Source organism: Ovis canadensis, chromosome 10 (assembly GCF_042477335.2).
Source record: "Ovis canadensis isolate MfBH-ARS-UI-01 breed Bighorn chromosome 10, ARS-UI_OviCan_v2, whole genome shotgun sequence".
Taxonomy (NCBI): Eukaryota; Metazoa; Chordata; class Mammalia; order Artiodactyla; family Bovidae; genus Ovis; species Ovis canadensis.
Genome location: NC_091254.1, coordinates 65,474,365 through 65,487,214, shown reverse-complemented (window position 1 = coordinate 65,487,214; position 12,850 = coordinate 65,474,365). Strand labels below are relative to the sequence as shown.

Genomic DNA, 12,850 nt, shown 5'->3' with positions numbered 1-12,850 from the left:
ATCAACTCCAGTTTCACTACTATGAAGGATTCAAGTAAGTTTATGTTTTTGCTTGAAACAGGCTAAAGTTCATTATTCTTGCACGCTCAAGCCACATTTCTAAAACATTAGTCTATATATATTTTTTGCCCTATATATGTTCAAAAATTATAATCTCCTCTTATTACCAAAGGAGCAAAAGAATAGGTAAAAATTCATGGCAAATCATTCAACAATTCATCATTCACTTCACCTCTTATCACAAAAACATTGCATTCAAAAGCAACTTTCCATCAAAAACAAAGTTTCTTGTTAAAATTTTTTAGGAAAAACAATATCACAATTACAGTGATAGTTTCACAGGTATACACATGTCAAACTTGTCACTGTACAGTTTACATTTGTGCATTTTATTGTTTATCAATTTATACCTCGGTAAAGATGCTAAAGGGAGAAGGATATGGCAACCCACTCCAGTATTCTTGCCTGGAGAATCCTGTGGACAGAGGAGCCTAGAGGGCTGCTGTCCATAGGGTCACACAGAGTTGGACACGACTGAAATGACTTAACATGTATGCATGCATTGGAGCAGAAAATGGCAACCCACTCCAGTATTCTTGCCTGGAGAATCCCAGGAACAGGGGAGCGTGGTGGGCTGCCATCTATGGGGTCGCACAGAGTCAGACACGACTGAAGCAACTTAGCAGCAGCAGCAAAGATGCTAAAAAGAAAACTTAGTATCAGAAAAGCCACACACTGAAACATAATTAAAAGTCTTGGAAGGCAGACAAACACAGATACACACAGAAGAAAAGGAAACACTCCTTAAATGCATCAAGCAAGTTTATTTACAAATGCAGTTGTACAGAAAGGCTCACTAGTTTCTGAAGAAAACTTCTGGCATACAAACCATGATAATTTTCATGAATGAAAAGACGCAGCTTTCTACTGAGAACTGCTTAGCAACAATTCTGGTGAAGAAAATAGAGCTCTCCTCATCAAGCAAATAAAATGTTACATAAGCTACAAAAAAAAAATTAACCATAATATTACATAAATGAAAAGAAGGATACGCAAAGCAAATCTGGGAGTGGATTTTAGTGAAATTTTCCATATGGCTCTGCATTAATTTAGTATATTTTATAATAAACAGAGCAAATGCAATTACATATTTATATTAACTATTTCAAATAATGTTTCAGAGTTTAAAAAAAAAAAACAATAAAATAACCCTCTTCAAAACACCGCTAGAAAGTCAATCAGATCATTATCAGTCTCAAAAAAAAATTTCTGGAAGTTCTTGTTTTTTCCTGTGCTTTTATGATGCTGAATTCAAAAAGGAAATACTGTACTTTTTGCCACACATCATTACCATCTTATAAATAAACAACAAAAATACAGGTTCTACCAAGACTATAATGCTCTGATGTAATCTAAAGAGGTCAGAAAAAGTGTTATTCTTTTTTAAAAAACAGAGTGAAAGGATGTTACAACATGTATTTATAGATCTATATCAGCGGCAACCACCTCTTCTTCTATCTGCAACAGGGCTTTCGGGTGGAGGCTGACATCACATGGCAGTTGGCCGTCCAGCTGATCAGGCAAGGAGAGAAGAAAGAAAAGCACTTAGATTCAGAAACACTCGAATATTGCCTCTGGGATTCATAGTAGGGATGGCTCAGAGAATGACCCCATGAGGTAGAAAGAATAACTCTGTTACTCACTTAGGATACAGCTAGGCAAACCCACGAAGTCTGGGTTAGCAAGTCTTTTCTTTGCAAAAATGAGAGTAAAAATCAACTGCTGATACAGAAACAAGTTACACTCAACTCTCTGTTATTTGTCCTGGAGGAGAGAAAAGGCATGGGCAGTTTTTCCATGTTGATTCCAAAAATCAATTATATTTGGCTTTGGAATTTGGACTAAAGAGAGAAAAGCTCACACACATACACACACTCCCCCCATTTCATGCCCAGCCTTGACAGTCTCCAGCCTCAGTGCTGGCATCCAGGAATGGCCTGGACCAATGGCAAAAGAAGGCTCAAAACACGCTGACAGATAAGAGAGAGTTGACTGAGCTGACGCCATTTCCAAAGCACTCTTCACAGAAAGGCCACATAAATACCTCAGAGCTCAAAAGCATATGGTTTTGCTGATACCACTTGTAACCAAGACCCTTTCACAATAAGGAAGAAACACATGTTACCAGCATCAAGGCTCAAAATATAAAAAGGAGGAATGGTTGTCTTTATGTAGCTATAAACAACAGGCGATCCAATTACATTATCCTGTATTTTATAGCACACTTACAGGCAAAAACATGCTTCGACACAAAATAGCATGTGAAGTTTTTTAAAAACCCAGTTTTTTCAAAAATGACACTGAAAGACTATGCAATCAGAATTAACGCTCTTTTTAAACTATTGTATATGTTAATAGGATATGATTATATAGTAACAAACATACACCGACTATTCTTTATTATCCTTTTAAACCACAGTCTTTAAGTTGGTCATATTCTAAATCACATAATCGGACCCACATTGGTAAATAATAGAAATCAGCTAAAACTCTGAAAGGCCAAGTATCAGATGAGAGGCTGTACAGAAGACTCACTTTAACTGACTTGATGTGTATTCTTGAGTCATTAGAAGCTTCTCTAGACTCTGAGCAGACTAAACTGCACTGAACATTGTCCTGACTCCCCAGGTCACATCCGTCTCCAGGTCCTCGGCCCCACACCCAACCCTGTGGAGCTGGAACCTGAGAACTGACCCACTGACTCATTCACTGGACCCTCTTTGAGGGCGACATGGTGAGATTCCTAAAGCCTGGAGCTCTAGGGCACAGAGCTTGAAGGTGAGCTGGAAGGGGAGCAGGTCGTAGGTTCAGGGCAGTACGTGGGAACCCGTGCTCTCTGTAAAAGACAAGAAATTTTCTCCCTGATTTGCTCTCTTACATTTGAATCTGAGATAGCAGTCGTTGCAGTACAGCTGGTTGTTTCGGATTCTGACTTCGGCTCCTGAGGAAGAGCCTCCGAGGTCACGCTCGCAGGCCACACACTGAGAGACAAACAAAAACAACAGGAAACACCCACACTTATCTCAAGAACCCCTGGGACACTCCCAGGAGGAAAAAAAAATGAGCAAAATAAAATGCAGTTTCTAAGCTCTTAGAGACATTTCAGCAAAGGGGGAAAAAAAAAAAAAGGCCAAAAGATAATGAGGTTAAAATGAAGCCTGCTGGATGAAACATTAAAGAATTCATAAAGCCAATTTTAAGAGCCAAGATTTCATTCTAACTATACCAAAAGAGTAGAAATGATTCATTGATTGGCTTAAAGAAGCTAACGCTTCCTTTCTCCCAGGGGATGGACAGGCTAAAGCACCATGGGAAGGAACTGGCCAAGGGCAAGAAGATGAGGTTTCTGGCTCTCTGCCCTGGAGTGGGCCATCCGGGCATCCCCAGGAGTGTTCACACATGGTGCTTTCCCAAAATACCCATGGCTGGGCATTTTGGCTCCACATGCTCAAACACTAATGATTTTGACTCATTCTGTTATGCCAGGAAACAACCTGAGCCAGAGTCAGACAAGCTTAAAACAAGTTGAGCTCTGCAGGACTCCAGGATCAACAACCAGAAGTTCTCTCTCTGGCCCAACACAAGTTCAAGAATCAAATAGCGGTGTCTCTAAAGACAGATACTGCAAAATAAGGCAGTTATATAGCCTTACTTCTTTCTTATGTGTAAGAACACCTTATCTGCAACTGCAAAAATATTTACAATGTAATTTCTTTCACACTCTCCCTATTCAAAGCTAAGTTTCTGGACACTTATAATTTATATCCCCATGCTGTTAATAACCATAGCAGCATGTTAGAGGAAGCATTTACGCAATGTAAACTTTATTTATAGAATCTTAGATTGGAGATAGGAAGCGCATGGTGCCTCCAGGGTCAAGGTTTGAGAAGGCAGCAGCAGGAGGAGGCCATTTGTGATGCCAAGTGCAGCGCAGACCCACGGAGGCAGCACCTAGCTTGTTAGTGGCGGGTCCACACCCAGCGCTCAAAGAAGCCATGCGCTCTCCAAGCAAAGCGTTGCAGGCCTGCAGGCTGTTTGGCTAGTCTCACCTTAAAACAATGCAAATGATAACAAAGACCCAGGGATTCGATGATCATGGCGGCTCCTTTGCCCAGAATGTTATGACAATAAGAGCACACACGCTTCCCACTGACCGACCTAGACGCAGGACGAGAACGGGAGGGAGGCTTTCATCCATTTCAAACCGCTCATCTGCAAATCACATCCTGGTACTAACACAAACCATCCTCTAAGAAAATCTTTATATATCCATGGGAGGAAAACTTTCACCAGCCAACCAGTTATGGCTTGATTATACTGTACCTTGAAGGATCTCCACAACGGTTCTGGTACCCCTGACACCCAGTTACAGAAATGAACAATTTCTGTGTCATCGCTCCATTCTGCTATCGCCCATAGGCCACATCTGTACTCGGCAAGGTTCTCATGCCCTTCTAATCCAGCCAACATCTTCTTGCCAGGTAAAGCCACCCAAGCACATCCCTTGTTATGTTCTTTGCCTATTGCCACTAAAAAAGCATCCCCAGCTACTTCCAAGAGGCACTGCAAGTCTATCAAACCTATCATCTCACCCTTATTTTGTCAACCTCCTTCTCATTCACCCAGTAATCTAGTTAAACAGAAGCATTTCCTTAGTGCTTTCCTTAATGCCTCTGGCTTACTGGACTGCTTCTGAGACGAACGACATGAAAACTACTACAGCTAGCATTCAGATAGGCATGGCGAGTCTCTGCTTTGTTTACAAGTCTTATCTCCTCTCCCAGGTGGGAAGGTGAAGGCTACTTCTTATCTTTGCATCCCGCAGGATGGGCACAGCACTTCAGTGTCACTGCAAAGGGCATTGCTGTTGAATGTCCCACGTTAGAGCACCTCGTGCTCTAGAGAGAGACATTTTCAGGGCAGAGAAGCCCATAGCCCTGTCTCCTTTCTGCTTTCCGAGGGCAGGATTCTCAGTAAGTAAACAGGTTCTCTTTCTCTCCTCTGCCTTCCCCTGATTCTATTCTTAACTCCAAATTTACCATGAATCCTCATCGCTCATTCCCTCAATTCAGACTCCGAGACACATTTTAGCTGGAATAAAAATATCTTCTCTGAACGAAATCCTTTAGTTGATAGCTTTAAAAAAATCTCAACATTAATCATTGTGTTTCTACTTTTCAGTATTTCATCAGCATTACAGGCTGGGAGAACTCCCTTCAGGTCTCAGCAGGAACACTGTTAGATGCGGTTACATGAAGCCTACGGGAACTGTGTAGAAGCTACACAGACCTAAAACCCCAACATGTGTTCATGTCTGAGCTCTACTCCGTATCAAAAAACAAGACCCACCACTCTAACTCTCATATTTCCCACAGTATATGACCTGCAGAATTCAGTTGATGTGATCTCAGCAAAATGCTGACCAGTCAGATAAGAGACAAGCAGTGGTTTTGGAAATCAAAAGCCCCCAATGCAATAAATAACTTGAGAATGTTTAAAGCCAGCTTGCTCAAAGTTCCACAGATGATGGGGCTGGGTTACAATGTCCTTTACACTCAGTCCCTATAAAATGAGTGTATATCACAGTCTCATTAAAATAGTCCAACATTTTACAGTACTGCTTTTACTCATTACTTTGCCATGCATTCACAAGCTACTGTACGTTTTTATGATTCCACAGCTGGGATTTAGGTCTGCCTGCATTTGAGACACTGACCACAGGCCCAAGTAAATGAGACAGTGGCAGAGTCGTAACATTTTAAAGGCCTCCATGGCTTCATACAACATCCATAAATACCCTTGGGTTGCCACGGAGAGACATTAAGGAAGCCTTCTGAATTGATCTGGGAAAGGAACACTAAATTTGACACATTCAAAAAGCCTTGTTTTTCTTTCACTGGAAAGCTTGGACAAGATCTGGGGAAATTTTTAATGAAAACTACCCCTTGAGTCTAAAGAAAGAAAAAGGAAAACCCTAAGGGCCCCTCACCTGTTGCGTGGCTGGGAGCCTGGCTGCGGAGCCGCAGGGGAATGGCTACGCGGTATAGGGGACGGGGTGGTGGTCTTCACAGAACCAGCTGAGGGAGGGGGGATGCTGGAGGAGGGGTTCCGCATGTAGGCACGGTTTGATGTGGACAGCAGCTGAGGTGGGGGGCGACTGAAGTCTTGGACAGAGGAAGAGGCGTAGACTCCTGACGGCTGACTGAACCACGGGGACTGTCGCCAAGAATTGGTTCTTGGGGAATCCAGGTTATCTAGAGATTCACCTCTGAAACACAGAAAGGATTCACCAGTTTATCAGCGGTGGAAATACTAAACAAAAGTAGCTTCAGTATTCATTTACCTCAGATACCTCTGCTTAGTTCATCCTCTCATCTGCAATTAATTTCTATCTATATATTTTCCTTAAAGTTGCAAATACCAGGTTTCCACACTTTGTGAACACCATTTTCATGATTCCAATCTTATTATAAACAGAAGCTTCATTTTTTAAAAATTCATCATTCAAGGAAGCACTAAGCACATCAATTATTTAAATGCATGAATCACACATCAGAACTCCACATCCAGCCTTGCAACCTACTAGCCACGTGGTTTTGTCCGTGTGCATTCCTTACTCAAGCCACAGCTTCTTTGTGGAAAAGCAGAATTACCATTCCTGCCTCAAGACATTCTTCCCAGGTGAAGTGAAATGATGTAGACAAAGTGCCTGCCATGTGTCTGCCACTAATCAGTGCTTCGTGACAAGTGCCCAATGACACTGGTTCTGCTTCTCTTTCTCACAAAATCTTACGTAAGAGAAGAAGTGATGACATCTCTTTCATCCAAAGTAGCCAGCACGCCTAGAAATTAAATATCTGCACCTCAGTACAGAAAGGGAAATCATTCCAAAGACGTCTCACACCTTCTCATAACCCCAGGCAGACAAATAGGCTCTTTGTTGACACTGGAACTGCGCTGTCGGATCCAGCTGTTGTCGTCATAAAGGGAGGTTCTCTTCCTCATTTCTTGGAGGATTTGCTGTCTCTCCAACTCCGCTCCTGATGGCGCTGGTTCCTTCTTCGAGCTCTTCTGTGATGAGCTACTGCTTCCACTTCGGTCTGGGTATCTATTGCTTCCTAAATTAAAAATATCAAAAGCTGCAGGATTAGTGCATTAAAAACAGGGATAGTAATTAAATCTCCAAATACAGTGGAGCCAAAAAAAGAAAGTGACAGTGGGCACACAGGCTCACATTATCAATTCTCAATGAGACTGCTGCCTCAGAAGATAAAGCAACAGTCTGTCCTGTCCCTGGAAATTCCAATTCCAGTCCCAGAGGCATACCAGGGGGACACTCGGGAAAACTAAGGAGCTGCCTAAAAAGGAGACAACTGGTCTTGATTTCAGCAGTACTAAATGACAAACTGCTCATCCAGAAAGTTTCTCTTCCATTATTTCCTTCCTTCCTAAATTAAAATTAGTCAAGCACCTGCTCATTGAATGCTTGCTGTGATAACTCTGCAAGGGAACAGGGCTTTCTATTCTTTCAAAAAATATACACTCACCCTGGGGAGAGAGCCAGACATAAAGGCATATACCTTCAGCTGACAAGGGGCTTCCCTGGTGGCTCAGATGGTAAAGAATCCACCTGCAATGTGGGAGACCTGGGTTCGATCCCTGGATTGAAACGATCTCTTGGAGAAGGGAACGGCTACCCACTCCATTATTATGGCCTGGAGAACTCCATGGACTATATAGTCTATGGAGTTGCAAAGAGTCGGACACAACCGAGCAACTTTCACTTTCTTTTCTTTCCAGCTGACATGGCGCACGTCTTCCTGGTGTTAAGTCACAGAATAAGTCATGACCAGACCATAGGAATGACAGCATACTCAATCACTGAAATGGCTTTTGTGAAACTGAAAAATAGCCAAGTGATCCAAATGATGGCTGAGGAATGTTATCAGACTTTTATCTCTTTTAAGAGAACTGACTGTGGTAGTTTGGATGTTGAATTTATGAATGACAATTAAGTCAGGTTTTATCCTAAAGGTTTTGTCTCCTTAGATTTGCTGATGAATTCCTGATTTGCATAAAACATCCATAACTTTGAGGGACTCTCCCCATTTTAACTTGGATTAGGAAATTTCACCTAAGGATTTTTCATTTACTCTCCAGATTCATGGCTATTGTCTTTCTTTCAAAATTCACTCCGCCATAGTTTATCTTCTAGGAAGCAATGAACAAGGCCACCAAAAATTTCTTATACACATCTATGTTTACATTGGTACATACACACATCTTATCAATTTGGTCAGATTTAAAATAAAATGTTTTCTATTTTAAAGATGCCTTACTGGAATAACCAAGTTTTCCAACAAAATATTTGATAACATCTACTGTGTGCTATTCAGAGGAGAAAATATATGTACAAAAATAGCCAGATCAATAACACAAGTCACAATATTAAGAAGACTATTTCTGAGAGTCACACTTGTTGTTACTAACAGGTCATGTGTTTACTTTCAAATGAGAATATGATCACTGTTTCATGTTTCATGGCAGATGGAAGTACTTAAACTTTTATTTTAATGGTGACCTCGGGGCACAGTTGGGGAGAAGAAACTGGAAATCCAAACAGGTAAGACCAGAGGAACCAGATCAGAAAGCATTTGATAAGCTGGGAAATGAGAGAATAGTTTGGTTATAGTTAAGGGACGCTTATGGGGAAAAAAACAAAATAGGCCGAAGAGTTAAACTAGGACCAGATAATGAAAGGTTCTCTGTGTTAAGGGAAAGGAGGTGACCGTGAAACCTACTAGAAACTATAAATTCTACAAGCTTTAACTCGAGGTTGTAAACTAGCTGCCATCAGAACACTGGGGCCTGTGGATATTGTTTGGCTCACAGAGGGTTACACAATTTTTTAAATTCCTGGTCAAACTTCCTTAAAATAAAAATTCAGACTTTTTTTTTTTTTACTTCTGTGTTTCAATAGAAAGAGTTGGCAATCACAAGTTTGTATCTTCCCCCATGGCAGTGACAAACTGGAACTGGGCAGTAGTCTTCCACTTAAATGGGCATGTCCACCAAGTCCACCTCAATCTTCAGCTGGATCTTCAGTCGTTTACATAACTGACCAACACCTTCCTAACTCAAAGCCTGGTATGCAAACTCGGCTTAAAATGGTATTTCTGATTAGTTTTCTTCCCTTAGTTACATAACCTCAGTTATCTACGGTCCAAAAGTTCACTTTATACTAAAAATATCAGGTTCCAAATGCTTTTGCCACGTTAGTGAAATCATCATTTTGAATTTTTTGCTATCTTGTCATTTACATGTCCAGTGTCACGTTTATATACAATTTCCCTGATCCTCTGCAGAAAACTACTGTCCCAGTTCTTTGGCGGCAAAATAAAATCCACTATACCACAAGGTATTAGCATCACTTTGCAAATTTTTCACATAATTTCTAAGCTATCTATAGCTTTAATCTTGCAGTACTCCCTCCATTATAAAGTAAAGCCAAAATAAGCACAAGATAATTCTGCTCTGATATGTAAATGCTAAAAATCCGTAGTATTTCAAATATGTAATCTTAATGAACCTGAAATGTCTTGACCTTAAAAATAGTAATCATAGGGTGTGATAGCATAGCTAAGCAATCATGCTGAAGAATTTTGAAAAAAATTCACATTTACCATTTTTATTTGTGGGGGAATCATCCAATTCAGTAGTTGATCTGGATTTATTCCTAAAACATAGAACACATTACATATATCTCATGAAGAACAGTCTTTTCATATTTATGAAGTAAGAACACCAAAAAGATTATTTTTAAAGCAGTTGATTTATTTTCCATGTCTGTTGAGAGCCATATTTATTTTCATATCAAAGAATTTTTCATGTTGTACAAACTAGCAGAGAACGGTGACATCTCTAAAGAGAAAAGAGCATGATGGTAGAAACAGACAGAAGCATGTGACAATCCTCTCAATTTGATGACAGTGAAATCCTATGACTTTCTGGAATGACTTGAATACTCTGACCCTCTTCTCTACGAGATATCAATCTTACCAAGCTATATGAAGCATCTATTATCAGACAGCCTAACATCAGACTGTTAATGCTTCCTCCATGCTCCCAAGGGTTAAGAAGCGAACTCAGGGGCCTTAGAGTCCTACTCGGACACAGTAACTCATCAAATGCCACCCTAGCATTCCAAAGAGGTGCTGGAGCACACTGGCATAGGCAGCTTCTGAAATGGCCTGATTCCGTGATGGTAAACTTGGGTCTATATACCAACACATGCTCATCTCATTCTCCCTTTCTGGGCACAATTTTAAATACTAGTAATAATAACAAATAATAATATATAATGTGCATTATCATATATATATGCACATTTATAACATTAATTCAGCATATAATTACGTGCAACACAAACTGTTAGCAACATTCATGAATAGTTTCATTTGTATTAACGTAGGAGAAAATGCTTTTAATGCATGATGTCTAGCTATACTCCTTAATGCCTCTAGGGCATGCTTTATCACAACTGCCTGGAATATTTCATATTTTCTGAGATTCCTTAAGTTTCCTTTCTCAGCAACCTAATTATTTTCTCAAGATAATGAGCTATATACATGAGGCTTATTTAAATATATAAATAAATCATATCTTTAAAAAAAGAAACATACACATTTTAATGATCTAAAGTTATTCGGAAACAATGACTATAAATAAGGTCATCCATCACGAGCAATTTTTTCTAGCTTAATGTCAGCTCATTACTACCTTTATGTATATTCCGTTTCTTTTCCCTTTCTAGTCTTGAGTCCTGTTCAGTCATCCTGATATAGAGATGAGTCTTCCCCTATCTCTAAGATAAACTTGCTGAAGAAATTTTAGCTGTGAAAACACTAATTAATAGTCATATAACAGATAAATACAGACTTTTTAGAAGTCCTAAGTGATCTCAAGAGTGCAGAGCATTTTTTAAATTACTTTAAAATATCAGATTTAATGTTTTAGGAAATGTATAACTTTTCAGGTATCTGAAATCCGATCTTCATTCCCCGAAACTGACCAGTAGGTCTCATCAAACTAAGAAAAAGTCTACAAGGTTCATTTCCGATGTCTGAATGGAATGTTCAGTAAACTCACACTATTACTTATAACTCCTTTAAAACAAAGCTCCAGGTAGATTGCAAAAACGAACACACTTTTTGTGTGTCCCTTCCGCTAGCACGTGGCTCCTCCCACAAACAGGTAGGGTTCTTCTCCTCTCCGTGAACTTGGGCTGGGCTTGTGACTTTAGGTAACAAAATGGGGCAGGGCAATGGTGTGCCAGGTCAGATCTTAGACTACAAACTGCCTTGCATACTTCTTCTCTTTAATTCTCTCTCTTTGCTCTGTCTAGCCACATGTGGAGGAGACTGCACTGGCTTTCTGGATGTTGAAAGACACATGGCCCAGTTGCTCTCATTGCCCCTGCTGATAGCCAGTCAAGTCCAAAATGCTGACTCACAAAATCATAATCACGTCATTAAGTTTAGGGGTTGTTGGTTACACAGCAAAAGCCAACTGATACAAAGATCAATCAGCAGGATATCTCTGTATCCCATAAAAGAGCAAGTGTTAACTTAGTCCTACAAAACTCTTACACAAGCCCTCAGATATTCATCTGAAGCCAATTACTCCCACCAAATTATAACTGAAGTTCTACACACCTGTCGCTAGGAAGCAAATCAGAAGATTCTTCTTCTCTCTTTGGTATGTCATAGGAATCAATAGGCCTAAAAGATGGAAAAGGAGTTTATGGTCAAAATGTTAGAATTTAATGCCATCTCAGAGTTTAAGAAATGAATATCAAAATAATGTTATTATAGCCTTTTTCTCAGAGAAGGCAATGGCACCCCACTCCAGCACTCTTGCCTGGAAAATCCCATGGACGGAGGAGCCTGGTGGGCTGCAGTCCATGGGGTCACTAAGAGTCAGATACGACTGAGCAACTCCACTTTCACTTTTCACTTTCATGCATTGGAGAAGGAAATGGCAACCCACTCCACTATTCTTGCCTAGAGAATCCGAGAGATGGGGGAGCCTGGTGGGCTGCCATCTATGGGGTCACACAGAGTCGGACACAACTGAAGCGACTTAGCAGCAGCAGCCTCTTTCTCAGAATAGACCATTCTCAGAATGGTCTCTGAGTTGAAAACTAAACAAACAGAAGTATTTTAATCCATCTCTACAAAAAAACAGAGACTCACTACCATCAATAGACATCTGCAATTCATTCATCCTGCAAACATACACTGATTGCCTGCTATGTTTCAGTACTATTCCAGGACTGGGCTGGTAAACAAAGCATACTTATTGGCCTCTTAATACATTTTAGTGGGATAGGCAGGTTAACAGATGAGTAAATAAATGCATAATGTAAAGCAGGCAAGTGCATACTGGAGAGAAGGGGTGAGGGAAGAGGCTTGTATTTCAGGTGAGGTATTCTGCAAAGTCTGACAGGGTGACATAGGAGCAGAGACTTAAAGAAAATGACTGAGCCACACAAGCATGTAAGGGAAGCCTTCTCCAGATACAGGGACTAGAAAATGTGAAAGTCTCAGGGCAGAATAAATTGGACATTTTCATGGAAGGAAAAGGAGGCCACTGTGACTGGAAGCGACCAAGTGAGGTGAAGAGTGGTAGGAAGCTGGGGAGACCAGAAAGCCAAGATGCAGCTCACCCAAGCTACCTGGGCTTTGGCAAGGACTTTGGATGATGTTGTAATATGACAGGGAGCAACAGG

At 40.5% G+C, this 12,850-nt stretch overlaps 1 protein-coding gene across 50 annotated transcripts in view; it reads right to left on the bottom strand.

Annotated features, from left to right (window-relative positions):
- Window positions 1-804: 804 nt before the first annotated feature.
- LMO7 (LIM domain 7) overlaps window positions 805-12,850 on the bottom strand; it is a 219,173-nt gene continuing 207,127 nt past the window's right edge. For all 50 annotated transcript variants that reach the window (XM_069601802.1, XM_069601804.1, XM_069601826.1 and 47 more), the window contains 7 exons: window positions 11,775-11,840; window positions 9,744-9,796; window positions 6,965-7,178; window positions 6,050-6,328; window positions 4,110-4,218; window positions 2,939-3,041; window positions 805-1,572 (listed from right to left, as the gene is read on the bottom strand). In XM_069601802.1, coding sequence (XP_069457903.1) covers window positions 1,550-1,572; window positions 2,939-3,041; window positions 4,110-4,218; window positions 6,050-6,328; window positions 6,965-7,178; window positions 9,744-9,796; window positions 11,775-11,840 — 847 coding nt within the window. In that variant the 3' untranslated portion in view covers window positions 805-1,549. The remainder of the gene's footprint in view (window positions 1,573-2,938; window positions 3,042-4,109; window positions 4,219-6,049; window positions 6,329-6,964; window positions 7,179-9,743; window positions 9,797-11,774; window positions 11,841-12,850) is intronic.